The 25,161-nt window shown below is 37.5% G+C and overlaps 1 protein-coding gene across 9 annotated transcripts in view; it reads right to left on the bottom strand.

Annotated features, from left to right (window-relative positions):
• Positions 1-25,161, bottom strand: part of ETV1 (ETS variant transcription factor 1) — a 109,999-nt gene that overhangs the window by 22,495 nt on the left and 62,343 nt on the right. For all 9 annotated transcript variants that reach the window (XM_006168691.3, XM_006168692.3, XM_006168689.3 and 6 more), the window contains 2 exons: positions 22,134-22,322; positions 17,494-17,741 (listed from right to left, as the gene is read on the bottom strand). In XM_006168691.3, the coding sequence (XP_006168753.1) occupies positions 17,494-17,741; positions 22,134-22,322 (437 nt within the window). The remainder of the gene's footprint in view (positions 1-17,493; positions 17,742-22,133; positions 22,323-25,161) is intronic.

Below are 25,161 nucleotides of genomic sequence, written 5' to 3'. Positions count from 1 at the left end.
AGTTCCTTTTATAACACTACCCGCCCTGGTGTTTGTCCTTAAATGACTTTGACTTAAAAAGTTCTAAATTCAATCTATAAATTGAATTATATAAATTTAATTTAGGACAAAGAATTTTTATTTATTTCAAAACTTATAGATCAAAGAGCTTTATAACATGATATTAATACTGACCAAATCAGGTTGCAGAAATTAAACTGTCTATAATTTGTTACAGATGAGTTCATAGTGATGAAAGCTGATCTAACGTGCTACAAAAATTCAAAGCAGCAAAGTACTGTTGTCATTTTAATACATTGGTCAATGTAGAAGAAGTTGGAGAAGAAATACTCCAAATTACCAGATTTTGCTAGTCTTCAACTTTACTCACATTACAAAAATTCTCTTCAAATTAAGATAAAACAGGCTGTTCTTTCTGTCTCTAGACTTGTGTTTTAAAGCTGTGTTGGAAAACATAATACTGATTTGGATAGCTTTATCCAGGGTTTGATCACAAAGTGCAATTTTGAATTTGCATATATAATATTGCTGGGCACTCCTCTGATTTGCGTATTTGCTGCCCAGAAGTAAGCATGATGATTCCTCTTCAGGGCATGATTTGACTTAAGTTTGAAGAGTTCATGAGGCCAGAATGGAAAGAAAAGATTTGCTAAGATTTTTCTGAGACATCCCTACATAGGTTGTTGAAATTGCTTTGTTATCAAGCAGTGTGCAAACATGCAATTATTTCGTATTGTAAACTCTGAACAAAGAAAAAGAAAAATCTGAGACCAGCAGGTGGTGTGGTGGTAAAGGCACTGGATTCCTACATGGTTAGCTATGATTCAACTCCTGGACCCGGTGGCTTGAAAATCACATGAGGCACGTGTGCATGCATGCCCAAAATCTCAAGAGGAGAATGGAGGAGAAGGGAGTATGGCGTGGCCTTCTCCCATGGGAGTGATTTCTGGATTTTTATCTCTCTGCCTCTCTCTAAGTGCACATGCCCTATGGTAAAACCTATCTCTTTCACTTGATGCTTCTGGTTAAATTCCTATAGCAATAATCAGTGTATATCTTAATTAAGCATTCAAACCTCTAAGTGTGAATAAGAAGGCCCAGTAAAACAGATATAAATTCACTGTTGTATTGTAAGGTGGTTTTGCTTCCTTATAAATGTACAAAGCAAATATGGATTTGCACATACATTTAGCTAATTCTTCACAGAAGTAATGCAATCAAGGGACCAGTATATGGGCATAATTGTTATGTTGTTGGACTCCCACATAGTCAACCATGGTTCAAGTCCCAGACCCGGTGACTTTAAACTCATGCTAGGTATGTATACGTGCATGGCCAAAGTCCTCAGAGGATGGAGGAAAAGGGATTGCAGTGTGGCCATCCCCCATGGAGGCTGATTTCTTGCTTTCTGTCTGTCTCTCCATTGAGCACTCACACCTTATAGCAAAAAATCTCTGTTTACAAAAACAAAAATACATATACAAATGCAATCAAATCAAGTCTACATAAGCTTGTGTATTATATATCAAAGATGATAGAAAACTGTGTACATTAAGGATCCAGAGTCAAATGTGATGTAAATATACATCTTATATTATCATACAGTAGGTAAAAAGTGTGTGTGTGTGTGTGTGTATGTGTGTGTGTGTGTGTGTGTATGAATGCACTTCAGTTCCTACCTAGGAGTATCAACAAGTTTTTTTGAAAACATGTATCTACTATCTAAAGTAATATTGAGTTGTATTAAGAACTAATTAAGGTATTAAGAATTAGTCATATTCAAGAAAATTGAGCATTATTTTAGATCTTGCCAATGCTTTATCTCTCTTTAACTTCATTCTTTAATGTGCTATTTTGTTCACTTGCTTCTTTTCATTTCCTGGAAATCTCAGTTTATTCCTAAAATCCAAAGGCTTCCTAGGATGCAGAAATATCATTAGCTTTATGAATATGAGTTTAAATGCAAATATAGTCACATACATGCTACATGTATATTCTGCTTCTCCACTCACCACATGGATAGATGTGGTATAGTCAATCCCATCAGGAAATCTACATTTTATAAAGTTTCCAGAAAAGGATGTTAATGGAAAGGAATTTTTTACCCCTATACGATGACTTGATTGTCGAACAAATCTAAAAGGAATTAGCTCCAAAATTAAGGTACAGTATTAGTATGTCTGAGTTCACATTATATTGATAACAACTGTGACGGGATTAAAAAGTCAAGTTCTGTTAACACCTCTTTGTTATCAGTCACAAAGTGTTCTCTGAATAGAACGTTCTAGTTGCTGAATCTCAATTGAAGTCGGCAGAGAAGTTGGAAACGGCTTACGTCTTAAGGGAGTGATGAATTTAGTATTACCTCATTCACACTTAGATGAGATCTTTCTCTTTAGGGTTTTCAGTAAACTGTGAGTATAAAGTAAAAGACTGCAGACCTATTTCTCCCACCATCGCTCAGACTGCATCTGAGTACAGTCATTGCATTTCACAGTAAAAAACCCATGTTAATCTTTGTGCCTACCATGGTGTTTACAAAGTCAAAAAAAAAAAAAGTAATGAAAATGAAGTAAAACAAAGAAAGAAAATCTTATGTAAGTAATTGAGTACACTTAAATGAATTCAGACACTTTTGAAATCTTGAGGCTATATGTTGTATAAAGTAACATACTGGATTTTACCCATGAAATCACAAATTTCTCTTCTAAGCATCTGGGGTTTTTGTGGTCAGTATCCCACACGAATAATGACTAGATCCAAACAGGATAAGCTTATGTGACCTGTGAGGCTCACAATGTTACAAATTTTCCAAGCTTGTGATAGCTTTATTAAACTAGAGTTAAAAATAAATTTGAAGTAATAGGAAACTTAAGCACGACTGTATTTATTAGCTATTAAGACACTCTGACAAATGCCAGAAGCTTAAAAAAAAAAAAATACAAGGAAGCATGCTATTAGTAGTCAAACATGCCACTAAACAATTCCAAAGAGGTAGAGGTTTTAATGCTGAGCTTCAATCCTGAATAGTTCCCCAGATGAAATCTACATGATGTGAAATAAACACACCAAGGACAGCTTTGTCCTCCTGCTTTCATCTCTCCTTAGATCATCACAATATTCACATGATTTGTTCTTTTTGCTTTGAACATGAATAATAATACTAGTAAGAGGTTCAGTGCGACTATCTTCTCCTTGTCAGAAATGGCATACTAGTACGGTATCTTGCTGGATTCGCACAATCTAATTGTTTTAGCACAAGAATCTGTCTTACTTCATATTATCCTCTAGCCCCAAATCGTGTATTTTTAATTATTAGAAATAAGAATGACATTTTGTTAAAGGACTAGCAGTCTTTAAAAAAAATCTCTAGAAATTGAGATAAAACCAAGCCAACAAAATCCTTTATTATTGCTGGACCCTAGGATGTGCCAGAACTATGTTAGTAACTTTACAAACATAATCCAGTGCTTACATAAACATTGAGAAGTGGGAATTATTAGCCTCTCTTTTTAAACGAAGAAATGGAGAACAGAAGAGTTTTGAAAACATGCTCAATATGAGCAAACGGCAAACCCAGGACTCAGTACATTTCCAGTGCCATTCAAAGTGGGCAGTTTTATTGTTTTATTATTATTATTATTATTTTAAAGACAATGATGTCATTTTCTTTCTCTTTTTTTTTTTTTTTGAGAGGTTTTTTGTTATAGGGCACGTGTGCTCGCCAGAAAGACAGAGAGGACAGAGAGAAAACAAGCCTGAGAAATCACTCCCAGGGGGGGATGGCCACACCTCAATCCCTTCTCCTCTATTCTCCTCTCGGGATCCTGGGCGCACATGCACACGCGTCCAGCGTGAGTTTAGGCCACTGGGTCCAGGACTCGAACCACGGTCGACTACATAGGAGTCCAGTGACATAGCCATTATGCTAACTGCTGGTCCCGCCATTTTCATTTTTTAATTTAACTTCATGTATTTATTGTTATTCTTCAGTTTGACCAGAGAGAGAAAGAGAGAGAAAGGGAAAATGGGAACACAAGCCACCAGGTCCAGGACTCAAACCTCGGTCAGCCATGTGGAAGTCAAGTGGCAGTTTTATTTTTTAATGCTAAGACTAAAAACAGATTATGGTGAAACATGAAACTGTAGGAACTCACGCACTGAAATAAATCTTTACAAACACACACAGAAGAGAATTATGAACAATCAGCATCTAGTTAATCTGACAAAAATTCCTTGAAAATGTTCTCAAGTTATCAATATCCTATATAAAAATATTTTATAAAATCAAATGTCTTTCTTTTCCTGTAATCTATTTCTTAAATCACCTGAGTATAGCAGTCCTTTGAGTATAAAAAAAATTCTGCAATAATATTCTAACCCTAAGAACATATATATATAAAATATATGTATATATGCACACTCAAAAATTAAGATGTATTTTCTGCCTTCTTTTGTTCACATTCACTACAAACACATGCACACACTCAGACATCAAAACAAACATCCTTAAACTCTCTCACTGTCTTATCTAATATCCAATCTCTGTTCCACTTATAAAAACAGTTGTATGTTCATTCCACCCACTGGCAACAAGCAGTTCTGGGCCTAAGTGTCCTGGTTGTTTTGTTTAAAAAGAAACTAAAAGTCCCACACTATAAAAGTATTCTCCACCCCTTTCTAATTCCCTTTTTCCAAGCTAGTATAACTCACAAGTATACTATCCCTCCCTTCCCCCTTTCCTGCCTGTAAAATCCAAGTTAGACAAACACTGTGGGCCTGAAATGACATATTTGAATGGAATTCAGACCCACCAGTTCCTGTTTATGTTTCTGATTTGAGAATGTTGTCCTCCCCTTCACTATACATTAGGAACCCTGCAAGGCCATAAATAGTGTTGGGTTACATGCAAGCAGGACCAATGAGCATTAATCATTACTTCCAGTCAACTGGCAAAAGCAGCAGCTGATGGAACACTACACCCTTCAGCTCTGTATAAATGGACATTCCAGAGAGCAAGTGTATGCGTCTGTGTGCGTGTGTTTCCTTTCAGTCTCCATTTTATGAATGAAACTCCAGGCTGTATAGAGTCCATTCATGTAAGAGAAATGCTTACAGGGCTCTGCCCCTAGGGATCAATCAGTCATGGGTAAAACTGATATGATTGGTTTAAGACAGCCTTCAGCCTTCCATTACTGACTTAAAATGCAGTCCCTGTCCATTTGACCTGTGTTAATGCAGAAAGAGTAAATCCAGATTGTAGTCTCAATTCTCAAATCAAATCACTAGCCAATGCCACTTACTGTAACTGTAGATTTAGAGTATATTTAAGTATTTCTTAGAAAAACTGGTGGAGTGGACCAGAGTACTGGTTTGGAAGATTTGCTGTTTTAACTCAGAAATGAATGAGGAAAAGCCGTATGAGACATGCCAAGCAATAAAAAGTAAAGTCAAATTGTGAGGCCAATCTATGACCTCTATTACAATAACGAGATCAATTAGGAAGACATCACTGTCACTTTTCACAATTGAAACACCTAAAAATCAGAGATTAAGTGATCTACTAGTCCACAAATCACTGTGAGTAAAAGAAAATTATCTTTGGATGTTAGAGAAAGAGATAAGATGTTATCCTTTTCTGAAGGATCAATACTCATTCTTTTAAAGTCTCAAGTGATTGCCCACTTAAATTTCTTTAAGCAGCAGTTTTAGAGTTACAACAGGAAAAAAATGGGTTGGCATGTTTCAGGAGAATGTGAGGCCATACTCAAATGAAACTTTGTGATAAAATAGGACCAAGATTTGACCTGTGGGTGTGTTACATAACAGGTATGAAAAATCAAAACTCATGGAACCATAATCATTGCTATACTGGAAGTTATTAAAGATGGTAATGCTTAAAAAAAATCTAAAGTTTTTAAGGGAAAAAAGCTATTTATGAGCAATTATCAAAATGATTTAAGAATTAGGTGTTAGTGTTATAGATGAGGGTTTTTTTAAGAATTACTTTATTTCAAATTTGCTCAGAGAGCAACAGAGAGAGAGAGAGAGAAAGAGAGAGAGAAAGGGGAAAGTGAGGAAGCAAGCTGCCTGGTACTTGAACCATGGTCAGCCATGTGGGAGTACAGTGCCTTAACCTCCATGCCCACCCGCCAGCCCCTATATGAGTTTTATCAGCCATTTTTAACTTAGTCTTTGACTCCAGAGAGAAGAAAATACTCTTTTCTTTCAGGACCTAAATTCATGTGGGAAACTACAGTCAAGTGTCCATGTGTACATCACTAACTGACTGGTCCAGGGAGCATTTCCACGCCTGTAGAAGGGAAGAGGTGTGAACATTGCTCAGCCTTTGCATTTAATCTGGAGAGGAGTGTCTAGCGTGGCAATATGACAGTTTAATGTCTAATTTCTAACATCTAGCAAATAAAATGACAGAGAAAAATGTTATGGCCATATTCTGAAGTTCAAAATTAAAATACTTGGGGGCTAAGTGGTGATGCAGTGGTAATGCAACTGGACTTATAAAGGAAATGTCTTGGGTTCACATCCTGGGACCTCCCTGAGCACACTGGCCAAGCGCAAGAATGCCTGTAATATGGGCCAGCCAAGATTGGGGGTGGAGACAGCAAGAAGATCATGTTGTTGCCTCTCACTCTCTCTCTCTTTTGGAAGACATAAATAAACTTTTAAAAATTAAAGTGTAGACAGGATAGGAGGGGAGATGATTTTTAATCCACAATCTAGAAGAAATAAGGAACAGAACTAAGGAACAGAACAAAACCATCGACAAGTAAGCATACACTTAACTATTAATTCTTATCACACTTTTTGCAAAGTTTTAGAAAATACTCAGTATTCCTTAAAAACTGGTTTTTAGGTGCTTCAAGGACATGTAAATAAATGACCAAATAAAACAGAATATTTTCTAGCATAATATTTTATATTTTTAAAAATGTTAATATGGGACCAGCAGGTGGTATAATGGTTATGTTGCTGGACTTCCACGTAGTCAACCGTGGGTCAAGTCCTGGACTGAGTAGTTTAAAACTCAGGCTGGGCACGTGTGTTTGCTTGTGTGTACAAAATCCCAAGAGGATAATGGAAGAGAAAGGATTGCAGTGTGGCGATTCCCCCTGGGAGGTGATTTCTCACTTTCAGTCTCTCTATCTCTCTCTGTCTCTCTGGTGAGCACATGAGTCCTATAGCAAAAATCTCTCTTTAAAAAAATTTTTCAAAGAGTTATTTTATTTAACTTTATTTATTATTATCATCATTAGTATTTTCCAGTTTGATCAGAGAGAGAGAGAGGAAGTGAGAAAGCAAGCCACCAGGTCTGGGACTTGAACCGTGGTCAGTCATGTGGGAGTCCAGCTCCTTTAATCACCATGCCACTTGCCGGCCCCCTAAAAAATGTTTCTAAATATATTGTATAAGTTCTGTTCTTCAATATGTTTAAAGTCCAATGACCGTAATACACCAAGTATAGTAAGGGCTGGATATAAAATTCATAATAAATTTACTTAAGAAGTGTGTGTAGAATCTAGATTACATAACTACTTTATGTGTTAGGAGTTCTATATCTTAGGGTTTTTATTAGTTTAGCTTTCCCCTTTACCTGTAAAAGGCAGCCCTTCACATTCACTACTGTGGCTGATAAGAGAATACATATATTGGACAGAACTTGGTGACTCCTCTACACTTTTTTGGGAATATAAGTAAAGAGATACTGTCTTGGGGCCAGCAGATAGCATAATGTTTAAGGCACTGGACTCTCACGTGCCTGACTATGGTTCGAGTCCTGAACCCAGCAGCCTGACGCTCACGCCAGGCACATGTGTGTGTATGCACAAAATCACTAGAGGAGAATGGAGAAGGGACTGTGGCATAGCCATCCCCCGGGGGAGAGGAAGAGTGATTTCTCATTTTTAGTCTCTCTCTGTCTCTCCAACAAGTGCATACCCTCCACAACAAAAAAAAATAAAAATAAAAACCCACTATTTTTCCACTTCCTCTCTTTACCTAATCATTTTAATAGAATCCCAACAGTGATACAATTTTTTTTAAAACTGAAAGAAAAAATATATTTCTTCAATATGAAATCATTACATTGTATGTGACATTTGAATGTTCAAGAGGGAAAATTGTTGGTCCTGGGGCCTTTCCCATTGGATGCCTGGGAGTTTCTGGCAGGCATGGACTATTTGAAAATAATTACCAGTTACCTTTACTTTTAGTACTCTGTTTCCATTCAACTTGAATTAGTATTTTCAACAGCTCCCTTTAAAAGTCACTGTATTTCTGGGACCAGCAGTTAGTGTAATGGCTATGTCACTGGACTCCCATGTAGTCGACCGCAGTTCGAGTCCCAGACTTGGTGGCTTAAAACTCACGCTGGGCGTGTGTGCGTGCGTGCCCAAGATCCCGAGAGGAGAATGGAGGAGAAGGGACTGCGGCGTGACCATCCCCCCTGGGGGGGTGATTTCTCACATTCGGTCTCTCTGTCTCTCTCTGTCTGTCTGGGGAGCGTACACACCCTATAGCATAAACCTCTCCAAAGGAAAAAAAAAAAAACACTAAAACAAAACAAAACAAAAAAAATCACTGTATTTCTGTGTTTCCTAGACAATATGTTTAGTTTTTATGTGTGCCTTAAATGTTCAGAAAGGATATAAGAAATTTTATTTTAAAATACGTATGAAGTCAACTTCCCTAGAATCGATAACTTTGCTTGTAAGTAAATAATAGGAAATGGCTCTTTAAAGTGATATATTGTGATGAGAGAATTTCTGAGAGATTATTATACTACTGGAGTGAAAGATCCGAGAAAAATAACTGGGTAATTTTTACCTTCTGAATCTTGTCATTGTTTTCCCTTAAAGTTTGTGCAAATTTAGTCAGTCGATTCAGGCTCTGACCAGTCATCTCAGAACACATAAAGGACTATGTCTTTATATTTCTATTGAGATGAAGGAAACAACCATGTGGCTGTTGTTTTGTTACTGAATGCCTCAGCCCTATAACTCTCACTTTAAAACTCCATATAGGGGCCAAGTAGTAACAGGACAGGACTCACATGAGACTTGTTCATCTCCCAGACCTCTAAGCACACTGGGTATGTGTGATCGAGGCAGGCTGGGCCGGGGAGTGGATCACAGTGTGGAGATCCTGCTAGCAGTGCCCCAGTTTCCTCTGAATAAATAAATAAACTAAAATGAACAAACAAAAATCATAAAAATCCATATTGGACACTTTGCAAGGGGAAAGCCCGAGCCAAGCTTCCTAGAGCATCATTAGGATGACTTCACCACGTTCTGTACCATTTAATTAGGATGAGTGTTCACCAACACAGCAAAACACAGAATAATGTTTACAACATAATGATCTTCCTCTCTTGCCATTTCAGAAACCCCAGAGTATTTAAATCTCTTGATTAAAGTGCCAGCTTGGGCCTATGTGAATACCAGATATATTTGTCAGCTTCGACACATGAAAGTTAAACATGTTCCAGTTTTAACATATTTAACAAGAAGTAAATATTTTTGTAATGTTTATTTCATCATGTCTTTGACTACATATACTTTTTTTACATGCTAAGGACAAATAATCTTTCTCTGAATTGCAAAGTTTTTCTAATGATCTTGCTCAAGACCCTGAGGTAATAAAGAAGGACACTATACAGGGAACTTTCAAAGGTCACTGGGATAAAGAGTGGGTGGGTGTAAGAGACAAGGCGGAAAAGGAACACCTTATTCTTCCAATACTGCTCACTTTACTTCTGCTTTAGACGTTGCAGCCCCTCAAAAGCGTTTCTGTGAAAAACAGAATCATCTGACAAAGTTTGAAAACACTGTTCCTGTTAAATTGTAAGTCACGGAGCTACCAAGGGTATTAAGGAAGACAAGAGTGGGGCTGGCCCCATAGTGAAGTGCTAGCACTGTGAATAGCAAGCTGGATCCCATTTGGCTGACCACAGAGTACATCTCAGCTCCGGTGGCTTGAAAAACACACCAGGAGTATGTATGTATGTATGTGCCCCAAATCCTGATGGGATCAAGAAATGGGAAAACAAAAGGGACTGCAGTGTGACCACACCTCATTGGGGTGCTTTCTCTCTTTCTACCTTTCTCTCTTTTCTCTGGTGAGTGCACGGACCCTCCAATCATTAAAATAAAAAATTTTTTAAAAAAGTGAATAGAAAGAAAGCAAAGTTCAATAAGATGATTCAGATAAATTCAAAGTTTGTACGGTCAAGAAGTCTTAGGATTGAATGGGTCATTAATTTGTCACTTTTTTTTTTTTTGAGAGATTTTCACTGTAGGGCGCGTGCACTCGCCAGACAGACAGAGAGAGACATAGAGACAGAAAGTGAGAAATCACCCATCCCCAGGGGGGATGGTCACGCCGCAATCCCTTCTCCTCCATTCTCCTCCCGGGATCTTGGGCACGCACGCACACGCGCCCCGTGTGAGTTTTAAGCTACCGGATCCGGGACACGAACCGCGGTCGACTACGTGGGAGTCCAGCGACATAGCCATTACGCTAACTGCTGGTTCCCATCACTTTTTTTTAAGAGAGATTTTTGCCATAGGGTGCGTGCTCTTGCTGGAGAGGCAAAGAGAGACAGACAGATGAAAAGCAAGAAATCACCCCCCAAAAAGGATGGCCACACTGCAATCCTTTCTCCTCCATTTTCCTTGGGATTTGGGGCACACATGCCCAGCGTGAGTTTTAAAGTGCAAGGTCCAGGACTCGAATCATGGTGGACTACATGGGAGTCCAGCAACATAATCATTACACCCTCTGCTGGTCCCAATTTGTCACATTTTAACAATTACTATTTTTTTATTTTTCAGCACTATAAAAGGTCTCTTATTTGAAAAGATCAGCTCTTAATGTTTACAGTATTTTCTTCAAAAAACAATATATCTTGTTAGATCATTTGATGTCTTACATTTTCCTACCTCACATTGACGAATACCTAACAATTAGAATAAAATGCGGATACCATTTATGTGACTGTAATCCTCTCAAATTAGGGTGAGCACACCTAAGGGCTTGAAGCAGAGGCTCTTATTGCCAAATATCATGTTGAGCTTTTAAAACTATACAAAAATATTTAGCTCAGGCTAGGATGAAGGGCCAATACTAAATGTAAAATGGTAAAACACTTCCCTGTACTGTGAACAGTTATACAGACCAACTCCATCACTGTGCACTAAACAAAGAATTAGAAAATCTTGGTTTTAGTTTTGGCTGTTTCACAAAGTATCTGTGTAACTGATGGTAAGTTACTTAACTTGGATGAGCTTCAGCTATTTATTTGTAAGACTTGGGTGTGTAGAAGGAATTTAAAGTAGGCAATCTCCAAGAACTTTCAAGTCGAAAGGATTTATAATTCTATGAAACTTCTATTTGTGTCAATTTCTCAATTTAAAATAGTGCTAACAACATTTGCCACCAGATAAATCGTACATGCCTCCAAATTGAAAGAAGGCCTTGTTGGTAGCAGCAGGCATAATCCTAAAAAAAAAAAACAGAATTAAAAAAATGCAAAACCATTTTCTTCAGCAAGCACATGCCAGGCTATCATGCCTATCCTCTACTTCCACTTCCTCCTCTACCTCTAAGCTCAAACTATGGAACACTTGCCCTCATTTTCTTCTTTTTTCTTTTTCTTTTTCTTTTCTTTTCTTTTTTTTTTTTTTTAAGTCTACGAGGTACTTGCACTTACCAGAGAAACAAAGAGAGACTGAGAGAAAAACAGGACAGGCGAAATCTCTCTTCACTCGGTCACACCACAATCCCTTCTCTTCCTTTTCTCCCTCATTTTGGGATTTGGGGCAGGCATGCACATGTGCCTGGTGTTTTTCTCAAGCCACTGGGTCTGGGACTTGATCTGCATAGTCAGCCATGTGAGATCTGGCTGCCTGAACCACCAGGCCACAGAGCCAGCTCACACTTTCTTATTTCTGTAACCTTCCTCATGCTCCTAAGAGTTCTTCTTTCCCCTTCTTCATTTCTAATTGTTTGATTGGACTGGTCCCTATGGCTAAGAAGCACCTTTAAATGGATGTAATCATAATATTAGGTTGTTGGAAAACTCATGACACATTTTTGTACAAAATAGAAAAAATGTCACGACGTTTCCAGTGACCTAATAAAATAGGCCTCCAGGGCTAAAAACACTTTGTGTAAACCCTTCAAACAACTCAGGTTAAGACTCTTAATACACTCCCATTTCAAAGGAACATAAGGAGGCTTGCAAGCACAGTGGGGAAAGGAGCATGAGCCCTGCCAAATACCATATTAATTTTACCTCCCTCCACTAGGGCAGTCCTGGACTCAAACTAACAGTCATCTCGGTGAGCATGTGTGAGACCTTACTGTCATCCTGAGCATTTTTTCACTCATCGGACTAAGTGAAATTTGGACACGTCTCTTCAACTATAAATGGGTCGACATAAATATATTTTAAATAATGCTTGTTCTGTCTGATGAGGAAACTCGTGCATAAGCATTGTTAAAATACAGAGCACTTTATGAACAAAACACAAATCACTTAAATACCACCACCCATACACAGCCAGAGTATTTCTGTACCAGGTCTCGTTTTTCATGGTCATGCTTCATATATTTTGTTTTAGAGAAAAAAAAAACCTCAGTGTTCAGATTTCATTAAATATTTTTTTTTTTAATCCTGACTTCTAATAGCTATATGCCACTTCTTTTGTGGATAGTCATAACTTATTTTCCTATTTAATTGTTGTATGATTATAGCATTTTGCTCTCTCTCACTCCATCTCATTCACTGTGAATCTCTCACTATTACTTAGGGAAAATTCCTGAGAGTGAAATTACTCTAAAGTACATTTTTAACAACATTTCATTTTGAATGTTCTTAAAAAGGTTGTTTTTGTTGTTGTTGTTGTTGTTTTGTTTGTTTGTTTGTTTGTTTGTTTTTTGCTATAGGCTGTATGTGCTCGCCACAGAGAGAGAGAGGAATAAATTGAGAAACTACCTTCCAAGAGGGATAGCCATGCCATAATCCCTTCTCTTCCATTCTCCTCTCAGTATTTTGGGGTTTTGCAATTTTGTGTACGCACACACCCAGTGTGAGTCTCAAACCACCAGGTTCAGGACTTGGACCACACAGTCAGCTATGTAGGATCCAGCACCTTAACCTCCACGCCACCTGCTGGCCTGCATGCTGATATTTTCAGTCAAACTTTAGTTCTGTTTCCATTGTTCCTCTAAAAAATCTACCCACAAAGCCATCAAAAATTAAATGAAAATGAAACAAAACCAAGCAAGGCACTAGCCAACCAACACATGTAACTCTAATGAAATATATTAGTATAAACATCTGAAAGATCTGCTTTACTGGGCATTCTAAATCTGCAAAACCTCATATAGAGCCATGAAAAGAGAAAGCAGCCATGATTCTATGAACATGGGAGAGTGTATAAAGGACTGTATGTGGCATTCCGGATGATACACTCACCACATATTTCATCTTTACTATGTGGTCACTTGGCCATAAGGGCAAAAACAAAAAAGGATGTTGGATTTAAGAAAACCAATAAATAAGCAAAAATCCTGTGTACTGTTTTACGCAGCACTATGAGGCTAGACAAGAAAAGTGACAACAATAGGTGCATTGTACTTTTCAGAACTTAGTTTCATGATGTAATTATGATCACTCTGTGCTGATTCACCAAACTAGGCTTAAATATAACTGTTTCTTATCATCTCACCATCTTCTGTTCCTTTTTTTAATCTTCTCCTGAATAAAAATGTTTGCTCTAACATAATATTTTGCATTTTTTATCTTAAATATTCGGCAGTTGAAATTGCATTCCTGTAATTATAATTATAACTAATAGGCCTTCCATTTCCCATGTCATAATTAATGTCAGCCTTTATTAGAGCACAATCATGCTGCTTTTTCCCTTACAGGTCTTCTTTTATTTTCATAACATTTATGATATATTGAATTAAGCAGTAAAAAGTCCTAGATGCCTCCTGAAAGGATAACCTTCAGGTCATAGATACTAAGGTAACTAACTTAGCTAAAATTTTTTTGTCTTATTTTAAACCCCACAGAAAGCATTTCCTAGTGAGAAGTTCATTCAACATCAATGTGGACAAAAAGAAATCAGTGGTGCAGTGACATACATTAGATTTCATAAAAGGTTATTTAGTATGCTCTCATTATGGATGAAAAAACTAAAGACAAAAAACCCACCCCAAATCTCTAGAGATCATAATTGTTGATTGCAATGCATGACATATCTAGATATGTCAACATAAATGCAGCAGTCTGGTGGCCAGCAAAGTATATTTTGATACCCACAGATTAATTTTTCATAGGCTTTGTTTACACTGTTGCTATATTTCATTTAAATGGTATCTAAAAGAGACAGCTTTATCATTTAAGTATTTAAGTAAAACAGAATCATATCCTATGGGCAATATCGAAATTAGAATTCAAAGGTGGTGTGCAGCTTTGGCAATCTGAAATATAATTAAAGGGGAGAAAAGTAACAGAAAATTAACAGCTTCTCAAATATTAAACAAGTATTTTACAAGTCATTTGCAAGATATATGGCACAATTACAAAAGAGACACCCTATATACCTTTAAAATAAAAAACTAGACTATGCTTTGGAAGGTTATGAGTAACTTAATCTGTGTATTTGAGGGTTAGACAGTAACTGGCTCTGAAGATCATACCATAAATTGTCCATAAATAATGTAATTAACTCTTACACCAGTTCCTATATCTTGCCTTTAGTAAAATCTTTTTTTTTTTTTTTAAGAGGATTTTGCTATAGGTCACGTGCGCTCGCCAGAAAGACAGAGAGACAGAAAGCGAGAAATCACCCCCGAGGGGAGATGGCCACGCCACAATCCCTTCTTCTCCATTCTCCTCTTGGGATCTTGGGCACACACACACACACACACACACACACACACACACATACACACACACCTGGCATGAGTTTAAGCCACCGGGTCCAGGACTCAAACCGCGGTCAACTACATGGGAGTCCAGTGACATAGCCATTACACCAACTGCTGGTCTCCCTTTAGTAAAATCTTTAAATCTCTTCCCAGTTTAGTTTACATGTCCTCGAGGATTTTATACATCCTAATACCATGCTACATTCAACTGTATATGTAAGTATGAGAAGGCACCCAGGGAGCAAATCACAGAATCAAGAAAACAATTTCCATCTTATTTTTTTTAGTAGTAATCATATAAAAATTCCAGAAAACACAAACATTTTAAATCCTATGCTACAGAGGTCTTCTTGAGTGATATTTTGGAGCTAATTTATGCAATTTTTCTTGAAATTATGACAAATTAAAAAACCTGCAGCTGTGGCCAGCAGGTGACATGGTGGTTGAGTCAGCTGGACTCCAATGTGGTCCAAGGCCATTTGAGTCTGGGTTCCTGCGGCTTGAAAATCACACCAGGTGTGTGTGTGTGTGCATGCCTAGAATCCCAGGAGGAGAGTGGAGGAGAAGGGATTACATCATGGTCATTCCCCCTGGGGAGTGACTTCTCATTTTCTTTCTCTCTCTCTGACTCTCTCCAGCAAGTGCCTGATTCCTATGGTCAAACAACCACCACCAAAAAAACTTGCAGCAAATTAAAATGTGGTTTAGGAAATAACATTATCAGTTGCCAGGATTTGAAATTCATACAGAGAAGCGTATCCTATCAATAATACGATCCATAGTCGTGCAGGGTTTTCAATTATGAACATCAATGGACAGATATTAAAAGGTTTCACATTAAAACCACTACAGAACACTTCAAGATAGTCCTAAATTTCAGATCCTGAGGCAAGAATTCAAATGATAGTCATCATTCCACATATTTAAATGATAAAATTATAAATAAGCCAAACAAATTAATAAATACATTCTGTCCACATTTGAAAATATACTATGAGAACAATCGGAAAGGCTGGATCAGATTTACCATTTGAGGAAATCTCTAAGAGTAGTCCTGGAATGGGAGGTTGTAGAGACAGCAGAATCCAGTCTTCAGACTCTGGTCTCACATTTACCTTCTTGCCTCTCTGTCTATCCTTCAACCCAACCTTCTGTTCACTGCTGGGACTTCACATGCCTACCTGTGGGCACATATACGCTCAGTCCTCAGCAACTCATGAACAGCCCCCCTGACCTTGAGACATAGGAGTACTCACAGGGGCAGCGGACTGTGCTTCCAGGAACCCAGGCCTACGATGGACCTGCTCAGGCCTTGGAAGTGGAGTCAGGGCCAGTGAGGCAGGGAATTCATAGACTTGGGGGAGCTAGCATGCTTTCTATAAGTTGAGGCATGTCCCACAGTGGTCACTTGCATTAGACCTTTGAACTTCTTGCCAGAAAGAAAGGGTGCAGTCAGAGGACGGCCAGAAGACTTTTTAAGTCATGGGGCTCACTCTTGCCGAGCTTTAAGAGTAGCTCAAAATAAAGCGTGAAATTTTATGAAAGTTGGGCACTCAAGACTTGGAGACAATTTTCCTCTCTCAAGAAGAATTCATACAAAATCTTAGAAGAGTTATTACTAAGAAAACAATAGTTCCTTCATAAAGAATGTCCAGAACCTTTGCATCTGGATAAAAGAAAATTATCCTGCTCTCAAACACCCCAACGTCCACAGCCATCTACTGACCACCGTTGCAGTAATAGTATTTTGCACATATTTGGTGCCCTCCTTATAAACATTAGCTTTTATTTCACACATCTTTTCAAAATACCTGAGATGTGTGAAAAGCAGATGCCTTCATTTCTCAGATTATAGCAAGAAAAACAGCACTGATGAGTTAACTATTCTAAAGTCTGAAGGTTTAAATGCTGGCAGCATCAGAAATAGATTTTAAGTCTTCTTATTTTCAAAAACCTCCCTTCCCTTGACATACTCCTTTATACTCCTTCTAGCTCACTGAGGTAAGCTCAGTGTATCAACTGTGAATCTCTATGTGGCTCCTCCTCCTCCTCCTCCTCAATATGTAAGAATTCTTAACTTCAGACGCTTGGAATCTTTGCCGTCAGATAGTTCCTTTTTGAAGTAATAGGCAAAAAGTGTCCCAATGCAAAAAAAATAATACATTCTGTAAACATTAACTAGTATCACAGTAGCAAATACAGGGAAAAAGAACAGAATCAAGAAAAGGCACAAAGTTAACTCTTTGGTGCCAAGAGTACATGAGTTTGTAATCAAACTTCTCTTTAGACTGATTTCATTTCCAGACACTATTTTGACCACCAGCTTATGCAAAAATGGTTTGATAATCCAACCTTTCACATGTAAACAAGTTTCAAATAAGAGACAAAGTCAGAATGATGTCACACACACATAAACACACACATATACACAAATGGTCAGACACCATCCAGTCTGATATAACACTAACCAGAGTGACAAGAGAAGTGAAAAAGTGCCTTGAATGTAATTCCATGGAATCTTGGGCCTACCTGAATCATATGCAAAATCTCTGGGTTCCTGTTTAATCATCAGAGGAGGGGGGAAGCTTTGGCCGGCTGCACCGCCAACCATAGTGTTGTGTTCATACACTGGGTCGTGGTACTCCTGCTTAAAGCCTTGTGGTGGGAAGGGGATGTTTGGCTCAGACATCTGGCGTTGGTACATAGGACGTCCTTCCCTCGGCATCGTCGGCAAAGGAGGAAAGGAATTACAGGGTTCAGAAAGCTGGCGGCGAAATCTGGGAAGTAAGAGAGTGTGATTCAGATAAAATGGTAACGTGAAATAGTCTTTAAAATACTGGTACAACTTTTAATTGCTTAGTGAGCGAACATGGTGCCAGCTCATCTGACGTGGAAACTTTAAGGGGCACCTGATTTTTCTGGGTCAGTAGCACCACACTTTTGAACCATGGCATGACTTGTGTTTTCCTTCCAGGCAGACTCTTCCAGCACCATTTCAGTACATTGCATAGGTTAAAGAGGCACTTCAAAGAGACATAGGCGAATTGACATTTTGAGGAAATACATACTCTAACAGCTTAATGCCCAATTCTAAATCAATGAGATCATTTACATAAATTCCACATGGAGCTCTGAAATGATTATACACAAAGAAAAAAATGGAAAATGAAAGCTGATCCCACACTGCATTCTTCACCTTTAAATTCTCACCCAACTAATCAACAAATAAAAATCTAACCAAACAAAAACCCACTTGTCTGATTTCCTTTGGTTACCATCAGTAAACTGAGAAGAAAGCAGAATTTTCAATCCCTCAGCAATATTTTGATTCAAGTTATATTCTAGTGAAAAATAAAACGAGGTATTATAGAGATTCAAATCCAAGCTAGGTTTCATTTATTTTTTATTTTTATATTTTAATTTATTACAGACATTCAATCATTATATATCATGTAGCTAGTGAAATAAATTTACCCAACGTGAATACACTTGACACCAATCCAGTTGAGGATACTATACACATTATCATCCGCAGATAACAATCCATTTTTGTGTCCTATAGATGTCCTGCCTCCCTATTTTTCTCCTTAATTTCAAGACCATCTCTCTACTGTGAAAGAACAACAAAGGGCATGTCAGATTTCAATAACTTCAAATAAAACATTGGGTTGAAAAAAAATAAGAATAAATATACAGCCAGCAGCCAAAGATGAAAATATCATGTATACTTCACTTAGACTTGGGCAAGCTATGCTGCTTGGTTATGAGGAATGTGAGGCCACGGCAGAGGGTGAGTGAAACTTCCATTCCTTGGTTCCTGGTTATACTGTGTAACGATTGGCTAATTACATAATCATTCTGTTCTGTGTTTCTCATCTATAATATCATTGACTCACCACAAAGATGTGGATTAATTAAAGATTTAGAAGTACTCTAAAAATGCCCCAGGAGTGCTGAAAAAAAATAAATAACCTATAAAACATGTCTATGAGCAAATATAAGCCTATTAACCTTCCTCACCACTATGCTTACCACCCCCTCCCCCCACTAAAAACATTCCTGAGGCTTTAATTTGGAAAGTTAGTATTTAATTTCGATAATGTTAAATGAAAGCAAGGTGAAAGCTAAAGAATGACAAAACAATTACTTTAGGATTTCTAAGAACACTCCATCCTCTGATTTAACTCCAGGTTCACTGGCTGCCACGGAAAGCCCTGAAATTCCACCTACACCTGCAGAAAATAAACTTAGAAACTTGGATATCACAAAACAGTTAGGCTGACTGGCACTGCATTCATTTCCCTTCTCTTGCTTATTTCATTAGCCAAAAAAAGAAACAGAAATTATCATTAAGAACTGTCAAGGAGTGAATCAGAAAATTGTAACTTGAAGTTAAAATAAGAAACCGGCTCTCTTGTGAAGCCTTAAAAGGAAGTTAATAATACTTGTACTGAAAGCTTAGGAAGGAATCAAGCCATTTGTTTTTACAAGTCGACCTGATTCCAGTTGGTACTTGCTGGGGAACATATTAAACACACATGCTTCAGAGGAAACTGCAAGTTTTGGGTGACATTCTTATGAGCCACTGACCAATGGTAAAGAGAAAGTGATACAAGAAGCTTCTGGAAGAGAGTTAATGGGGAAGGAGAACATGCAGATGTACTCTTGGAAAAAGGGAAACAGGGTGGAAGGGGTGGAAAATTGAGAAAAAGAGACAGGGCTCCTGCACAGTGGGCTTAGGAGAAAGTGCCAACGAGCTGGCCCGAGGAGCACAGTGAGGCTGAGGAAAGGAAGCAGGGTGCAGGCCAGTTGGCCGTGGAACATTCCCAGAGTGAGGTGGGGTGCCTGGGCTGGAGGGGGCTATCTGGAGAAATTTGCCATTTATAACTAAGACACTGTCATTTTTGGCCAGGGCCCTCTAAGAAATCCTCCTCAGAAACATACGGCTTCAGAGATTTTCCTGGGATTGGCCAGCTGGTACTGTCCTCAAAACCCAGTCGGGGGCAGCGGGAAAAGACCCTGAGCTTCCCTCTTGTAGTTCCGGCCGGCTGTTCTCAGTCTCAAATATTTGACTTCAAGTAGAGAAACTAAAATGGATTTGGCTGAAGCATTTCCAGTTAGGTCACCTAAAACCGAGCACACTGCTTATTCAGCAGTCGTCTTCCTTAAGAAATAACTACTCTGCGCAAAGGGCAAACTCCACAACCTAGAATTCTGGCACTCCTGTGAAGAGGGTGAGACTCAGTTATCGAGTACTCACAGAAATCACCAGAAGTAGAAACAATAAATCTCATTTTTTGGGTCATCCTTTTTTTTTTCTCTCTCTCTCTTTTAGCCCTGCACAATGTGCATCTGTTTAATGGCCCACCCCGCAATAAGAATTCTTTCATCTGTATTTACAAAACTGTTTACACAGATGCACATGCCATTACACTCTGACAAAGTCTCAAGTCTACAGGGTGAAAAGGGAACGATAATAACTGAAGCCCAAGAAGACTTAACGAGGAAAACAGAGGTAGGAAAGACACCGCTCACTTTCACAGTGGAAAGAACGCTTTAATCTTATCCCTTTATTCCAAAAAGAGTTACTGAATTTGAGGCTGAGGCAAATTAAATAACCTATAAAAAAGAAGATATGAATGCTCTCTCATTTTCAGAAAGTTGCCAGTGGCACATCTACTGCTTTCCCTTATGATCGGGAGGATTCCTTTAGCTTAGTTTTTTGTTTTGTTTTGTTTTAATATCCTAGAGGGCCAGTGCACTCTCACAAGAGAGACAGAAAGAGAGAGAGGGAGAGAGAGAAGGAAAGAGAAAGCAAACACAACCCCCAGGGGATGGCCATGTTGCAATCCCTTCTCATCCATCCCTCAGGAGTTTTGGCTCACATCACATGTGCCTGGCAGGGTTTTTAAGCAGCTTGGTCCAGGACTTGAACTGCTCCATTGGCCACATGGAATCCAGCTGCCTAACTAGCAGGCTGGCCTAGATGAGGTTTTTTATAATAGTCTGTCAGAGCTGGTTTGCACTGGCCTATTGTTAAATTATCAAGATGTTTTTTGAACCAATTGTTAAACACAGCAGTTATTAAGGATTAAATTATATAACTTCACAATTAAAACTATGGCAAAAATAAAGTCAATCAAAAACTCAAAACCCTTTACTTCCTAATCATTTTATTACATTTCACTACTAATTATGCTCTTGAGGTTATGTATGCCTACTGAGTCTGTGTAATAGAAATACTATATAATGGTGTCTACTGCTCATCCTTTTCCAATTCCACATCCAGAGTTGTCCCCACACTAACTCATGGTGGGCCACAGGGCCTATACTTACACTATAGACTTAATAAATACAAGAGTCTTGGTTTTTCTCCCTCAGAATCTATTGTTAAATATTTAACAGCACACTACCAGGAAGAGGAACAGATGCTGTTTACAATCAACCTGTGTTTGAAGGAGTATTAAGGTGCTGTTTTAGGACCTCTAGGGTCATCCAGTAGGTTATTCAAATGTGCATTTCTTCCATATCTAGGATCAAAAATTACCTAGTACAGCATTCTCCCTAGTAACATATTGTGGTTCTTACCTTGCTGCTTTCTAAGTAATACTATCTCAGTTTCTGTCTCTTTAAACATATATTCTCAGTGTCTAGGGTCATGCTTCTACTGGCATTAGATAACCGTCACTTGGAAAGGGTAGCAAATAATTTTAATCAAATAAGTTGTGTTATGCAAAACTATGTACAGCTAACTATTCGATCTAAGGTAAAGAACCTAATTCCATAAGCCACCTACTAAAATTAGTCTCCTAACTTTATAGAAAAAGTACACACATATGCTCATAAAAATGGGATGATCTGATTTAAAGTTTAAGTGAAGCAATTTAATTCAAGGAAAGCAAAGGGAAATGTTCAAATGTCAGTATATAGATTAATTTTCCATTTTAGCAACCAATTTAAATGTTTATAAAAGGAATGTTTATAAATGACCTTCTCCACAAATTATTTATAAGTATAGATAGAGCAAGCTCTTTTTAAAAATATTTTGCACAGATGTGCAAAATTAATATGCTCTCCTTCAATCTACTAGAAGTCTTCAGAATTAGTTACAGGAATTTTTTCCAAGAATACTAAAAATAACTTTGAAAAACCTGGTGTCTGAAGTTTACCTGTGGTCCATGGGGTAGCTGCTATCTGGTATGGACTGCGATGGAGGGAGGTGAGCTGGGAAGGCCCGGTCAGGTTTCGGAGTGTGAGTTGAGTTTGGAGATGCATGATGTAGTGGGGACACTGGAGTACTGGATGGCGTGGGGGGGTTGGAGGGCCTCATTCCCACTTGTGGCTTCTGATCATAGGCACTACCCAGGGAACAAAAGAAAAAACAACACTGATTTCTTTGGAGCAATTAAAACTATAACACATTTCTAACCCAATGGAAGAAAGAATACTTTAGGCTTAAGTCATACAAAAATTAAAAGTTATATTTTTTGTTAAATTCCAGAATATGTAAACATCAAAATAAGCACACCCTTAAACAGAATATAGGATATTTAAAACAAAACCTCAAATGGAATAAATATAAAACATGTGGGTATTTTTTGTTTTATTTATTTATTTATTTTTAAGAGAGATGTGTGCACTCACCAGAAAGACAGAGAGAGGCAGAGAGAGAGAAAGCAAGAAATCACACCCCCACATGGTCATACTGCAATCCCTTCTCCTTTATTCTCCTCTCAGGATCTTGGACACACACGCACATGGGCCTGGCGTGAGTTTAAGCCATTGGGTCTGGGACTCTAACCATGGTCGACCATGTGGGAGTCTAGCGATGTAACCATTATGCCATCTGTTGATGCCCTATTTTTTTTAAATTGTATATATAAACAACTGATTAATAGTATAAGAAAATCACTGTCAATGAAAGCAGTGGTATTATTTCTATCTATCTTTGATATATCTTTTTGAGCTAGTTTGATTGAGCCTTCTTAAATCATTGAACAGTTCAGATAATAAAATTGTTTTCCATATTATGTAAGATTTTAGAACGAGAACTAATTTCAGCTCAATAAGATGAAGACCATACCTAGCTTACCTTTCTGTATAGTGGAATTTAAGATGGTAATTGCTTTTGCCTTTGTTTCATTTTTTAAAAATATTAAATAAATGATGTTTAGCATTAACTTCCTCACATGGGATAAAGGAGATTAATGAGGTGAATTAAAATGTCTCCAATATATTTAAACTTTCCTGAAGTATGAGAATGAGTACAAAATAATGCTATTCATAATAAAATCCTTTTATCATGATTTAACTTCTAAACACTCACAAAAGTCTAAAAGAAGTAAGCCTAATTTGACATTCTAAGTTTAAATTGCTTTCCCTAGGTGCCTTTCAAGAATATGAATTTAATAATTTTTGTTATTTATAAAATATTTTGCTAACAACAAAGTCAACTTAAATTTCTGAACAAAACAGCCATCTCTAAAATACTTGCTGTAGTGATTTTAAAATAAAAATGATTCAATACATATTTTTTCTTTAAAATATTTATTTCTTTGAATTGACTTATATAATAATTTATTCTGTGATTCTACAAATATAACAGAATCATATCCAAGTGCAAAAATACTTTTCAGAAATGAAAGAGTAGATCTTGAATAAGCCTATTTCTTGTTTTAAAGCGAATAGTACTCATAAAGAACCTATGTTAGGTTCTATGTGCTTTACCAATATTTTGAATAAAAACATTTATTTTATAAAATGGCTCACCTGATTCATTCCAATGGGAAAAATGATATGAAATATCCTAGGATATTATTTTTCCCTCCCATGAATTGTCTTATTAATTTATATTGTTTGGATAGAGACAGAAGTCCAAGAATTTACTGCATGTACCACGTATCACTTTGGGAATTATTGGTCCATCATTATGGGCATTATTGGTCCTCCAAAAGAAACTCAAGGGACTAGCAGTTAGCGTAATGGCTATGTCACTAAACTCCCACATAGTCGACTGCGGTTCGCGTCCCGGACCCGGTGGCTTAAAACTCTCGCTGGGCTCGTGTACGTGCGTGCCCAAGATCCTAAGAGGAGAATGGAGGAAAAGGGATTGCGGGGTGGCCATCCCCCCTGGGGGGTGATTTCTCGCTTTCTATCTGTCTGGCGAGCGCACGCACCCTATGGCAAAAACCACTTCAAAAAAAAGAAAAAGAAACCAAAATAGTCAAGGTAATTCTTCTACTATTTACTATTAACTTACCGCTATCAGATATGTTATACAAACAGTAGTGATTTGATAATCACAATTCTGATCAATGCTAAAATGTTATGATAAGTGATAAGCCAATAGTTAATTGGTATACTGATTAGAAATCTCTCAAAATAGGATAAATACTTATGCTGTGAACACAAAATACTTTTAAGAGGAAATCAAAAAATAAAAGTAAAGCATAAAACAAAACACAGATTGCTCAATATGGTCTTAACTGAAGTTAGTGTGCTTTAAGACATAGCATATAAGAGATCTTTTTTATAAAAGCCTTGCAATTGCAACAGAACTGACTCATAATTTCAGGCTCTGCTTATCCTTTAAGACAAGTAGATTAAAAGACAAGTTTAAAAACACAAATAGTAATAGAATATCTAAGCACTGGTCAGCTGCCATGAGATGGCACAAATCAAAGTTTCTGGAATCTTGTTTATCTTGATATTAACAGTCCATATAGTAAACATATAAGGAAATAGAGGACCCTGTGCATTTTGTATTATGAGCCCAATTTGACAAAACTTATAAAGCAGTGCAAATATTTGCCATTGTTTTTTATAAGTTTCCAAACTCCTTTTAAGTACTAAGTTTCTACTGTAATTGAGAGTAATAACATTCAATAGACGAAAGTAAACTTTTTCTTTATGCAATTAGAAGCCAATATGAAAAGTAACAGCATGCAATCTGCTGTGAAGGGTTTTTAATGAACATATATGTTATCAAATTTTCTAACAAATGAATAATGTACTTTTACTGCACCACCCTTTATTATCATTAGAAGAACAACTGGCTTTTTAATAGATAATAGCCTCTGCTAAGGCTTATAAAATTCTAGTTTTATTGCAACTGTCCATGAATGCATCTTATAGATCATCTCCAAAGCCTGTCAGATAACTAATGTACTGCTTAGACCTGCCAAATGTTTCATTTTT

Source organism: Tupaia chinensis, unplaced genomic scaffold (genome assembly GCF_000334495.1).
Source record: "Tupaia chinensis unplaced genomic scaffold, TupChi_1.0 Scaffold145916_1, whole genome shotgun sequence".
Lineage (NCBI taxonomy): Eukaryota > Metazoa > Chordata > Mammalia > Scandentia > Tupaiidae > Tupaia > Tupaia belangeri.
Note: the sequence above shows the minus strand (reverse complement) of the source record. Positions and strands in the feature narration are given on the sequence as shown.